The 13,005-nt window shown below is 40.2% G+C and overlaps 1 protein-coding gene across 3 annotated transcripts in view; it reads right to left on the bottom strand.

Annotated features, from left to right (window-relative positions):
- Positions 1-13,005, bottom strand: part of cpne9 (copine family member IX) — a 56,125-nt gene that overhangs the window by 28,873 nt on the left and 14,247 nt on the right. For 2 of the 3 annotated variants that reach the window (XM_088368721.1, XM_088368722.1), the window contains 4 exons: positions 12,655-12,701; positions 8,436-8,539; positions 6,765-6,804; positions 6,044-6,120 (listed from right to left, as the gene is read on the bottom strand). In XM_088368721.1, the coding sequence (XP_088224847.1) occupies positions 6,044-6,120; positions 6,765-6,804; positions 8,436-8,539; positions 12,655-12,701 (268 nt within the window). Of the gene's footprint in view, positions 1-6,043; positions 6,121-6,293; positions 6,363-6,764; positions 6,805-8,435; positions 8,540-12,654; positions 12,702-13,005 lie in introns of those variants that run through there. The other variant, XM_088368723.1, reaches the window with a different exon arrangement.

Below are 13,005 nucleotides of genomic sequence, written 5' to 3'. Positions count from 1 at the left end.
TTAATCAATAAATGGTGTGTGGTGTGTTTTCTGGGGCAGGCTGATTAATCAATTTATTCAGTACATTGTTTTTTTTTTTCTCATTGATTTAAAATACAATGCAGTGAAAATATGGTACGTTCCACGGCTGACAAAGTTGCATTGGCCAGTGCTTCTAGCATTTGTGCATTGGGTCACAATTCAGATCTGAAGTCATCCCACCAGCTGCCCACAATTCCACACTCTACCCTCCAACAACACAATTCACGAACAGACTGACCAGCAGCTCATGTGCAGAATCCTGAGTGTCATCATCGCCTGACACAGTCGGTTTGCCATCACTAACTCACCAGAGGAAGGCAACTTTGTAAATCACTATCCATCCAGCCTCGATCAAGCTCAGGTTTTAAACCCAAACAAATAGTTCATGCTACCATCGTGCTCAAGGGAATGGAGTGGGTGGCTTCCTGCTGAGTGTGTTCTCAAATAAAGTATGTCACACAAAATGTACGATCTTAAGTACCTGTAATTAGCAGAAAGTTATTTGTTTTTTAATTACTGTCATTAATTTGAAGGAATTATTAGAACATAACATACTACCCTCCTACATCTATTTCATCAATGTAGTATGTATCGAGGGGTCTGCCTCACGATCCAGCTGAATCGTAATTTTTCAAATTATAATGCTAGACTTTTTTTTTTTTTTTTTTAGTATTCTTGCTTTCGTTCATGAGGATGCAAGCCGTAGTTAAAAGTGAATATGAAGTATTGCGAGAACTAGTCCCCATAGTAAATCATTGCTCCACTTTTTGACCCAGGGCTATGGTGCCATGCATTTTTTGTGGTTCACTGATTAAAAACGTTGCTCTCCTGACAAACGGCTGAAGGGCTTTTTGGGCTGTCCACTGCTCTTTATCCCGGTGGGGTAAAAAAATTATAGATTTTTATTTTACATTCCACAGTTCAGCGAAGTTTTTGTGCTCCGGCACCTATCTTTAAATTGGATTATGTGACAAAAATGTATCAGTGCATTTCAGAGACCAAGGCAATTTTCTCAAGTTAAATTGGGATCTGGCTCCAGAAATTATGCTATTTTTCAAGGGTACAGTACATGATAGCAGAGAAGACAAACCATTAATTCGAAACAAGATTCAATATTCTCAAACAGCATTTTGTCACCTGCCTGCTTGAAAGTCTGTGCTGAGCAGTTGGCACCCACCTTTGCACAGATCTTCAACCGTTCCCTGGAGCTGTGTGAGGTGCCCTCGTTCGAGAGGTTAGTGCTGAACCACCTGAAGGATGTCACGGGCCCCCTGCTTGACCCCCTCCAGTTGCCTACCGGGCAAACAGGTCGGTGGATGATGCGGTCAACATGGGACTGCACCACATCCTGCACCACCTGGACACCCCAGGAACGTATGCCAGGATCCTGTTTGTGGACTTCAGCTTGGTGTTCAACACCATCGCTCCTAACATCCTCCAACAGAAGCTCATCCAGCTCGCGGTGCCTGCCTCCACCTGTCAGTGGATCACCAGCTTCCTGACCAACAGCAGACAGCGTGTGAGGCTGGGGAGCATCACATCTGACACCCGGACCAGCAATACTGGAGCCCCTCAGGGGTGCATCCTCTCCCCACTGCTCTTCTCTCTCTACACCAACGATTTCTCCTCAGGTGACTCTCCTGTGAAGCTCCTGAAGTATGCAGACGACACCACTCTCATTGGACTGATCCAGGACGGTGATGAGACTGTGTACAGACAGGAGGTGGAGCGGCTGGTCCACTGGTGCAGCCAAAACCACCTGGAGCAAAACCCGCTCAAGACCGTGGAGATGACAGTGGACTTCAGGCGAGTCCCTTCACCACTTTCACCCCTCACTATCCATAGTAATACTATTCTCTCCACAGATACCTTAAATTTCCTGGGAACCACAATCTCTCGGGACCTGAAATGGACCGGCCACATAGACTCTGTCCGGAAGAAGGCCCAGCAGAGGCTATACTTCCTGAGACAGCTCAAGAAGTTCAACCTGCCGCGGGAGCTGCAGAAGACCTTCTACACTGCCATCATCCAGTCTGTCCTCTGCACCTCCATCACTGTCTGGTTTGGATCGGCTTCCAAACAAGACAAGCACAAACTGCAACGGACAATCAGGACTGGAGAAAAGATAATTGGAATCAACTTCCCATCTATCCAAGACTTGTACCTGTCCAGGACCAGGAAATGTGCAAGTAACATCTCTACAGACCCGTCTCACCCAGGTTGCAGTCTGTTTGAACTACTCCTCTCCGGACGGGGTTATATAGCTCTGTACCCCAAAACCAGCAGACACAGAGACAGCTTCTTCCCCTAGGCTGTTGCTCTGATGAACTCACACCACTCTTAGAGTCTCAGAGTCATTGCTGTGCAATAACATCCTACTCTCCATACCTTTTTTGAATTGTCTACACTGTTTGTACTATGTGTCCTCTCTGCATCCATTGCAGCCTGGTCATCCTGGAAGAGGGACCCTCCCATCTGTGGTCTCTTCTCAAGGTTTCTCATTTCCCCTAGCTGGAGTTTTGAGTTTTTCCTTGCCCTCTTGGGAGTTTAAGATCAGGGGATGTTTGAGAATATTTGCCATTTTTCACATGTCCTGAGTGTTGTTAGTTACCTAAATGTTGAACAGAGGCTGTGATTTACCGAAGTCAAATTCCTTGTTTGGCTCAAACATGGTGAATAAAAACTCTTGAACCTTGAATCATGAATTTTAGAATCTTAAAACTGTCATTTTATCGTTCCAATGTTGATGTCTACCATTGTTCATTAAACTGACAGATCATTCGTCTTTGATCTATTCTTTTTCTCTTTATTTCTCCCTCAGGGCGGGCGGGTTCAGAGAAATGGGTCATACTTCGGTAACCTCCAAAGAAGTTATTTTTTTTCTAACAAGACAAAGACATGTCTAGTGTAAGTGCCACAACTGGCTTCTGGGCAAGAGAAAAAAAGACCATTCCTGTCTAATCCCAATCCACACAAGGCAGTCTTGGCAGACAGTGAGATTATTATTAGATCGACCTCATTTTTCCACACTTACGAACAGGCAGTTTCTGTTTCTTTAGCTTTCTTTTTCCCTCACATTTTTTAACATCAGCGTTTCATATCATACTGGCCACTGCAAAATCCTCGTGTAGAAAAACCTAAACTGTGTGTATCTATGCGTGAGCATTAACACAAGCACATTCAGTTTAAAAATAACCTTCGGTATCCGCTGCTCCCACAGCACAGTATCCACACTGTGAAGTACGAACCCCCACATTTATCTTTTCAAAAGGGAGTACATTTTGAGTCATTATTATACATTTGCCGCCTCAGCTGATACATATTTTGGTCACCATAGCAACACACAGGTAAGTGGAAAGAAGTGCTTAGTTTGCCACGCAGCATGGAGTCTGTTTCTAAAAGTGTTGACCCTTTAAAAGCATACACCCACTGACACGAGGAGGCAACCAGAGTCATATTGTACATAATTTGGAAGTGCGAGTTTGAAAACGGAGGGGGAAATCTAATATGTCTTGTACATTGTGGATTTTTTTTTTTTGCGTGTAGGCACCTGAAGTGCAGTCTTCTCAATCACAGCATGTATAGCGAGGAGGAATCCAAATCGGCCTCTCTCTGTTCCTCCCTCCTCTGCCTCTCATCCTCCTCTTCTATCAATTGCCTGTATCTCAGCATCGATATCCTCCCCCTCTCTCTGCTCTACTCGGTTGTCAACTTTCACACGCCTTCTTTTATGTGCCTCGCTTCATGCCTACCTTGTTTCTTCCCTCGGGCTTTCCTGCGTCTGGCCTACCAGAGACTCCTGACAGCTGTCTCTCTGCTGCAGGCCGCCATCAGAGACATTGACCGTACGGAAAGAATAGTAATTGTGATCGTTTGGCCTCCAAAAAGCAGAACAAAACAAAAAGTGTGTTGCTTCAGGCTGCTTTGTTCGCATCCTTTCATTTGTTTTCCCCAACGCTCAGCTTGTGCACGAGATAGAAATTTAATATCAAAGCCATCAAAATAAGCTGTGATGCGGAATCAGCATCAGGGAAAAATATGACATTTTGATATTATTTAGTATTTAGTGTGAGTGCGTTCGTGCGTTCGTGCGTGCGTGCGTGCGTGCGCGCGCGTGTGTGTGTGTGTGTGTGTGTGTGCGTGTGTGTGTGTCTGTGTGTGTGGACTAGTCGTCAGCCAATCGCAAGAGATTCAAATGTTCTGAATGACTATTTTCTATTTGTTTCTCAACTAATTGTAAAAGCTATGAAAGTAGTTCCTAACAAATTTGGTGCATAATTTTCCTCATTTACAGACACACACACCTACATCAATCCAGCATCTTTACCGGTAGTTGAAAATGTATACAAGCAAATGAAGCTTTGTTATTTGCATTAAGCAAGTAAATTGAATGTGATTGTTCTTATGTTTATGAAACAGGGTCGAGGATGTTCGATTAACAATATTGTGGTCATATAACTCAATATACCGGTGTCAATTTTAACACTGTTTGAGAGTAGATTTAGTAAGATATGAGAATAGCCTCTCGAAGGTGCGATTTGGTTGTAAACTGCCTCCCACACTCGTAGATCTTTGAAAACAGCAAAAATCAGGCATGTGAGATGAATTACATCAAATTTGTTTTGATTTGAGTCAGCGTGTGGTCGATGGCAAAGTTGTTAGCAAAAAAAGGCATAAAATCATCGCATCTGAAACGATATTGTCAATCATATACAGCGCAGTTTTCCAAAAATGTGATAAACTGAAGCAGTCAGAATGCATCATTCAGTCCTATGGTATACTCACAGCAAAAACAAAAAAAGATTCATTTCAATTATATTTTCTTATCATGCTGTATTTTTAAAAAAATATGCTTCTGTGGAATTTAACATTTTTTCATTTGCATTTAATCATTAAAAGCTATTTGTTTGAATTATCTATTTTTGTATAATTTTTTTATTTCATTTATTTGCTTTTATGAACTGCACTATAATGATTCAAGTAATGTTCTTTTTTATGTCCTCATTGCTGAGCACAGTGAACATAAAATTAGAGTAAATTACAATAGTCAACATACTTTTTAAGAATAAAACAGCTGCCTCGTTTGGGCCAACAAACCTACTGTATTTAAATGTTGATCATGATGGTAATATTTGGAGAACTGAGATTTTTATGGGGGTACTTGAAGTAAAAAAAAAAGGCAACCACTGTTATGTTATAGATCTTGCACCAAAGTGTCATTTGTCCCAAAAATGTTACTTGAAAGTAAACAAGAGAGCAAGCTAAAACAGTGAACCGACTTCTATCAAGCATACAGGACAGGTTTCCACATTTTACAAGGAAATAGCTTATAAATATTTCATGAGGAGCAATTTTAACACATTTGTTGGACCCGAGAGATATGAAGAGCGAATATAGAAAAACTGACTGTACACACCAATTTTGTTTGTATTTCTAACTAATCGACCTTGGAAGGGACTCGTGTCCCGAATTTCAAATGGCGATAGAATGAACAGAGAATTCATTGAGCCCTTTTACACATGGACCATGGATAAGATAACCGAGGTTAAATTTGATACAGACACAAGCTGAGGGACATTTTTCTATTCACACTATTATGACATTAAATTTGTCAAAATGTTTCAGCGTTGAGTTGAGGTGAAATCAAAAGGCTTGTGTTTGCAATGTATTAGGTTATGGGAAGTAATGTATTTCCGAGTAGGTAATAGTGGGGATTTTTCAACTATTCCATCAGTATTCTCACAGGGGGTCTTTGTTTTGATCACTTGCACCATGCACTTTGATGAACAAAGATGTTTTGCATGATCTTGCCTCTGATATTGCGATATAATAGATGAAACCAGTTGAGGCGATACGCACCTCATCACTGAGATGGGTATTACAGCTTAGATTTCATCAGGGGCCGGCCATCGATATTCATGAGCATACATTTTATTATCATTGAACACAATAGCAGAAATTGGGAATTAATTTGTCACGATTAATTATATCAGTATAAACGAGATAACGCTGCAAGACTTACGAGAGAGTTTTCTCCAGACGCCCTCCCGTGGAACCAATAATTTCTCCGAGGGTGCAAAACGTCTGTCCCAAAAAGTCCTGAATGAAAAGAGAAATTGAATTAATTGCATGGCAGATGAAAGACATAATAGTGGAGCTGCAGTCATACGCACTCAATTCCGGAACATACCCCCCCAAAAATACCGACGGGATGAAACATGATACGTCTTTTGTTTTGTGTCATTAGGGACTAGACTAGATGTGTTTAGCACCTGTAAATGTCGTGACACAAACTGCTGTAGTCTCAAACAACAACAGCTGCTTGTACATTTGAAGTCCAGCTGCAGCGACACACCGTGAGCAATAACACAACGGAGGAGGGGAAACTCTCTGCCTTATGTTGTTTGCCCTTGATGAGATGGAATGAAAGAATGGGAGAAAAAGCAATGAGGTGGACTATTTTAGAACATAAATCATGGAATGAGTGGAGGATGAGGTTAGCAATGTACTTTAATCATAAACCACTCACCTTCTGCGCTCCGGCATGATTGAAAGTTTTGTGAGAAAAAAAAAGAAGGAACATTTGTCATTAGAAAGGCTCCTGCTCCATTGTGTTCTGAATGACACTTTCTGCCTACTGAGTCACAACATGGCTGTTGTTCACTCTTACATTGTAAATGACTTTACACTGCTAATGAGAGCTATCAGCACTGAATCAGTGGACATTGACATACTGTACTTACGTGCTTGGAAATGTTGCAGCTCCGAGAGTCCACATTATACCTGGCAGAAGCAAAGACATAATAATAAGACATTTGACTTTGACATTTCTTAAAGCTTATGGAGCCTTGGATTCCAAAAACGGAGTTGTAGCTTATTATCAGTGATATGTTGTTAATTATAATGTGGTCAGTGTTGTTCTCTTCATTTGGACTATTTGGATTATGCAAACAATATCTTCCTCTCAGAATTTTTTTTTTTTTTTTTTAAGATTGTTGGCTAGTTTCTTCCCCGTGAAAACATTGCAACTTGCCTTTCATCTCCTCTTCATCTCATCACAGTTAAAGTCTAATGTTTTTTTTTTTGTAATATTGAAAATCAATGTTTTGCAAACAAGGTGTCTTGAATGGAATGCTAAAAAGAGCTGGAGCCAGATATACGGTGAGCGAAGTACCTTTTTCAAACGGAGAGTTACTTCAAAGAAACTGAATGAACACACGTCTGAAATACGACATTTTCTCACATTACTTGAAACGAAAATCATTTCATCATCATTGCGCTTGCTACTTTGTTCCCACAAATGCTATGGTTTGGTCATGTGCAAAATAACTTTTTTTTTCTTTTAAATACTGCCAGTTCTAAATTTACATGATATGGAATTTAAAAAAGGAATAGCAACAAAAAATGAGTCAGATATATTTCACTGGTAATGGCTAGTGGACTCACAGAAACATTAGAGGCATCTCAATGGTGACCTATTTTTAGACGTTGGGTCACTCATATGGTCCTTGGGGGCTACCTGCTGCCTGTGGACACCATGTTGGTGGCCCCTGATCTGAAAGGATTATCTCCACTAATGGATTTGCTTGTTTAGAAAGGAACTGAATTCTGCACATAATTCAGTGACATTCAAAATGTAGTATCTCTGCAAACAGCGGCGACGACATATGTGCTGAGTGCTTAGATTTGGATATAACTTGTCCATCTGTGCTTTAATAGTCACTGACTGCATGCAATTTAGCTCAGAAGTGCATTTTTTCACAGTGTTTTTACTTGTGGATTTAATGAGCTCCAAGCAGTACTTTATTCTGACTGCTTGTTTTTTTTTTTTTACTATCAGAAAAACAAAGCTTGCACAATCTTATTACAAAGCCTAAATGAGATAATCACAGATAAAAATGCCTACTCTTCAGTGGAATAGATCCGGCTTTCAATAATGGCTTTTAATGATGGCCAACCCTGTTAATTGTTCTCACGTGAAGGAAAGGACACAAGGAAGACTAAATGTTCTACATATTTGGGTCCATCTAAATGTCAACTAGCAGTTCAAGAACATGAGTTTACAAAATGAAAATATATGCATTTTTTTAGGTACAATTTCCTCACTTCACTATCTTCAGTTTAGTCAAAGTAATTGTCACAATAATGAAACAGCTCATACCCTGTAGATGAAGCTTAAGTGGAATGTGAGTGACCTTTGACAGCTATCTATTGAGGCTAAAAATGTTAGTGAAGTTAAGTGAGTATAAAAAAAACCTAATCAGTGAATAATGATCGCATTTTATTTATCATTCAATTTGGTGCTATACCCTCCTGAATAAAGATTTCTTTTCACCAAATTGAGTTGTGATGCAACAGAGTCACCTCACCTTGGATTTCTTTGGGGAATTTGAACAAAACAACAGGTTACTTACACATCAAACCTTATACTTTGTTTTTCTTCAAAGAAGAAATCCAAGACAAACTTTCGGACAAAATCAGGATTCCGGGTGTTATCGATCACCTCTGTCCGGCCAGACTACAACAGCAGAAAAGTCAATACATGTGATTAAACTTCCTCAAACAGAAAGAAAAAACAGAAAATCACAAAGTCACATTCATATTATTACAATATTTGTTAGAGTTAAAACACTCAAATATCCTTTAAAAAATGCTCTCAAAAAGTGGCTGGGCGCTGTGCTAAATGTTGTGTCTCGTGAGAGGTCAGGGGGCTATTTAAAGCAAGAATAGAGACTCGCTATCCCGCACAAGTCCAGGTCCCAACCTTCTCTCCCTGACAATCACACCACCACTAATTCCCCCAGCGGACGACCAGCCTCGCCTGCGTGGCCTGGCCCGAAAAGCACCAAGTAATGAGCTATTGATTTCGGCACTGCCTCGCCATAGCTTGACTCATGTCTTTAGTGCCCTGGACACATAGACGACGCTATCAACTGTGTCCTCACCCTATTCATTACCAAGGACTCATGGAAGTGCCCTGGACCTTAGAACCCACCTGCCATATCACCTTACAGCAAATCCCTATTGGTTTCAAAGTTCAATCTGGGGTGATTTTTTTTTAAATAGCTGCTGCAATGGCTCGTGGGGGAAACAATTAGGGATGTTTTTAATAACCAAATTAAATGGGGTTTCATGTTGACAGTATTGCTATAAGAAATAAATTTACCTTTTTTTTTGCCATAATGATTTGCAGTCATTGAAAGGGGGAAATAGTGTCTTTACTTTTTTTTATTGAATGGGTGGGACAAGATTCTACTGCCTTAAACTTTGACATTTGGGCTCAAATTTAACAGACTAGTTCTTTAATTTTAACGTGACACCTCAAGCTATTTGAGGTTGATTTTGGAATTCTAATTTTAAATGCACAGACATGATACGTGATCTGTAGAACACAACGATGTCACGCTCAAATCTTAGAGCGCTAATGGCTCACTGCGGCTTTGCTTTTAATCATACTCGTACACTTTAACCTTTCAGATGATCAATTTTGTTCCTGTCAAGTTTAAACATGTTTTCTCTTCGTACCATGTCAAGTGTCATCGTAGCACAGAGAAAAATCACTCTAACTGCATAAATCCTGTCAAAAACACACTTTATGGATTGAACTTGTGAAGGTGATGAAACCATAAACACTGGATTCTAGGTTCAGTGAAAGAATGTCGCAAACGCTGTTGCTTTTTCTATCTCCCATTTGTTTCTTGATTGGAAATGTAATTTCAAAAGCAAAAGAAAATTGTTTCATTTCAATTCATGCATTGTCATCGGCTCCTGGCACTAAAAATGATTGCACACTATCTGATGACTGTATGTTTACCTCTGTAGATTGCAATTGATTCCATTCCTGACTACATCCTGACACAAGGACTAAAACCATTTCTAAAGGGTGAAGGTTCAGGGATGGTCATTCAAAGATAATTGACATTTTTTTATATATAACAAAATTTGTTGAGGCGGTGGCACACTGGTTAGGGTTAGGGGTTGTGGGTTCCGGTCTTTCTGTGTGAAGTTTGCATGTTCTCCCCTTACCTGCGTGGGTTTCCTCTGGGTACTACGGTTTCCTCGCACATCCCAATAACATGCATCATAGGCCGACCACTCCAAATTTCCCATATGTGAGTGTGAGTGGTCGTTTGTCTACGTGTGCCCTGCAATTGGCTGATGACCAGTTCAGGCTGTCCCCCGTCTACCGCCCTAAAACTGCTGGGATAGGATCCCGCGACCCTTGTGAGAATAAAAGCGTCGGATAATGGATGGATAGATGAATTTTGTTGACCATGTGGAATTCAATTGATACATTTCAAAGGTTATTTTATCTTCTAAGGCTTCCCATGAAGCAATGGAGGCAAAACATACTGCACATTTCCGCCAATACCTAAATATGGGCCTGATTCATTTGCTGCCTCAAACTGAGCTGGAAAGTAAAGTTTGGCGCAGACCACACAGATATATTTTCCAGTAAATTGAAAAAGATATACACTGATTAGAGCTCGAATTCACTGGTAGACAGTTCATCCCAAAGTGGCAAAGTTGGCTCATCACTGCAACTTTTGACATCTTGGGAGATAGTGTTTTCAGCTGCTGGAATGACTGGACTGATAGGCTGTTGGAAGGTGATATACTTGGTTTCCTCTGGGAGCGGTGCAATAAATTTCAACGTAACACATGATGAAAACAACAAAGCGAACTTCTACAGAAAAGGTCGACACAGAAAAATTCCAATGTTTTGATTAAATCATATCTTGAAGTTGGACTGTCGACAAAGTCATTTTCAACTGATCAGATCATAGTATATCCTTATATTTCATCCCCATATTAGCTCTCTGGACTGACCTGTCTGCATTGGTTGCTATGGTAACAAGGTAGCCTTCAGAACATGCACTTGCAATGCCGTATATACAAAGATGAGTTATTCATTCATTCAGTCATTTATTCGTTCCTTCATTATCTGAACCACTTATCCTCATGAGGGTTGTGGGCGTGCTGGAGCCTATCCCAGCTGACTTCGGGTGGAATGCAGGGTACTCCTTGAACTGGTCGCCAGCCAATCACAGAGCATTGGTAGACAAGCATTGCATTCACACTCATAATCAAACCAACAAACAATTTTTGTTGGAGCGGTCAACCGGCCTGCCATGCATGTCTTTGGAATGTGGGAGGAAACCGGAGCACCCGGAGGAAACCCATGCAAGCACGGGGAGATCGTGCAAACGCCACACAGGAAGACTGGAGCTGGAAGCAAACTCAGCATCTCGGAACTGTGCGCCACTGTGCTGCCCTATGAATTTATTTAATTGTTATTGTTTAATTTATTCTTGCTCAGATAGTAGCAGCACCTGGCTTTAAAACCCGTAGGTGCTTTCTTTTCTTCCATGTGTCTGTCACCAAAGTCGTCATGAATCACAGTGGATAAGCTCAAGGTTTTTCTCCTTATTGCCTGTTTGCATGCAAGTGAGCAAAAACTGATTTACTCTAAGATTTGATAGACCAGGGCATCAACACTCCTCACCACGTGGTTTGGGAGTTGGATCCATCTTGCTCAAATCAGATTTCACACGATTTTCTTGTTCAGACTTAATAAAGTCAAGACCGATACAATGTGGGTTATGACAGAAATTGGATTTGGAGCCACCATTTTGAACAAGACCTTTGTCTAGTGTTTTAAAGATCGATAAAACTAAACTGCTCGATCCTAAATCATCCAGCTAAATATTTTATTTACTATTTGATCATTATATTTTACTGTTCCAAAGCTTTTGCATACATGAAAATTTGATGGGTTCAAACAAAAGGTGCTATGTTCTAAATTGTGTACTGGAGCTAAAACGAAGCCCCTCAAAATAAGAAGTGAAATATTGATGCACGTATCAAAGTCATCTTTTGATTTCCAAGCCAAATGTTTTCGGTCTTGGCCTGACTGTTACTTACTTGTGGAGGAGAGTGTAACTTTGTCTTAAAACAGGTATTTCATTACAAAATCTCTGCTTTCTCTAATGTATCAATCAAACAAGAAAGATAAATAGTAAAAAAATGAGCACAACTCTAAAAGTTACTGTTTATCTGAGAACATCTGTTCATATGGCAAATTTTCCAATGAACACAAAAGTTAACTTGGAATTTTCAATTTATTTTTGGCTGATGATTTCATGGCAGTAATGTGTAACATCCGCCATATCCAGGATTTGACGTATGCACCAATGCTCTTACTTCTCATCGTTCACCTCTTGGAAAAAAACCTAACAATGAAACGTGACAAAACAGGTGAAGGAAGAACGGTCACAACCCCCTGCCATTAATAGTAAAGACAGAGAGCAATATTGCAAGATGGCAAGGGGAGGATTGCTCACATTTAACGAGACAAACCATTAATCTCTCTTGTGCATCTTTGTATCCTTATTCATGACTGGATGTTCTCTTTTTTAACAATGTGCTGTTTGTCTTTTGTCTTTTCTAATTCAATCTTCACTTTTTTATCACTCAGGCAGCATTTTTCAGACTGTGATTACACTTTGTAGCGCCATTGAGGAGGTTGACGCTTTTTAATTTGTGTCTGCGCATTTTGGAAAGTCACTCACACTTATGGTCAATAAAAAACATAGGATGCTGGCATATACTGAAAATATATGTTTTTCCTACCTCCCTCCACTCTTTGGTTCCTATAGCCTGCAGATACAGAACCACCACTGAAAAGAAAAGAGTGTGACAAGAATTAATTTAGTACACTTGATTGAAAAGGAGCGTACAGAAACCTTTCTCAATTGCAAAACCAATCAGTTAAGGATTTCTCACCCAATTGTGGAAACATGTTTCTGGTAGAAATTCCTCTCATATACAGTATTTACCAAAATGTGACCACATAGGAATATTCGAAATGTAACACAAGTTTGATGTGTAAATCGTTCTTCACACCGCAAATTAGTGCAAACTGAATCAACAAACAGTCCGGTTACTGGCAGTATATACGACACAGTAAATCAAGAACTGAGT

This window comes from Syngnathus floridae, chromosome 2, assembly GCF_059516105.1.
Source record: "Syngnathus floridae isolate MCC-2025c chromosome 2, RoL_Sflo_1.0, whole genome shotgun sequence".
Lineage (NCBI taxonomy): Eukaryota > Metazoa > Chordata > Actinopteri > Syngnathiformes > Syngnathidae > Syngnathus > Syngnathus floridae.
This window is presented reverse-complemented; position numbering and strand designations above follow the sequence as displayed.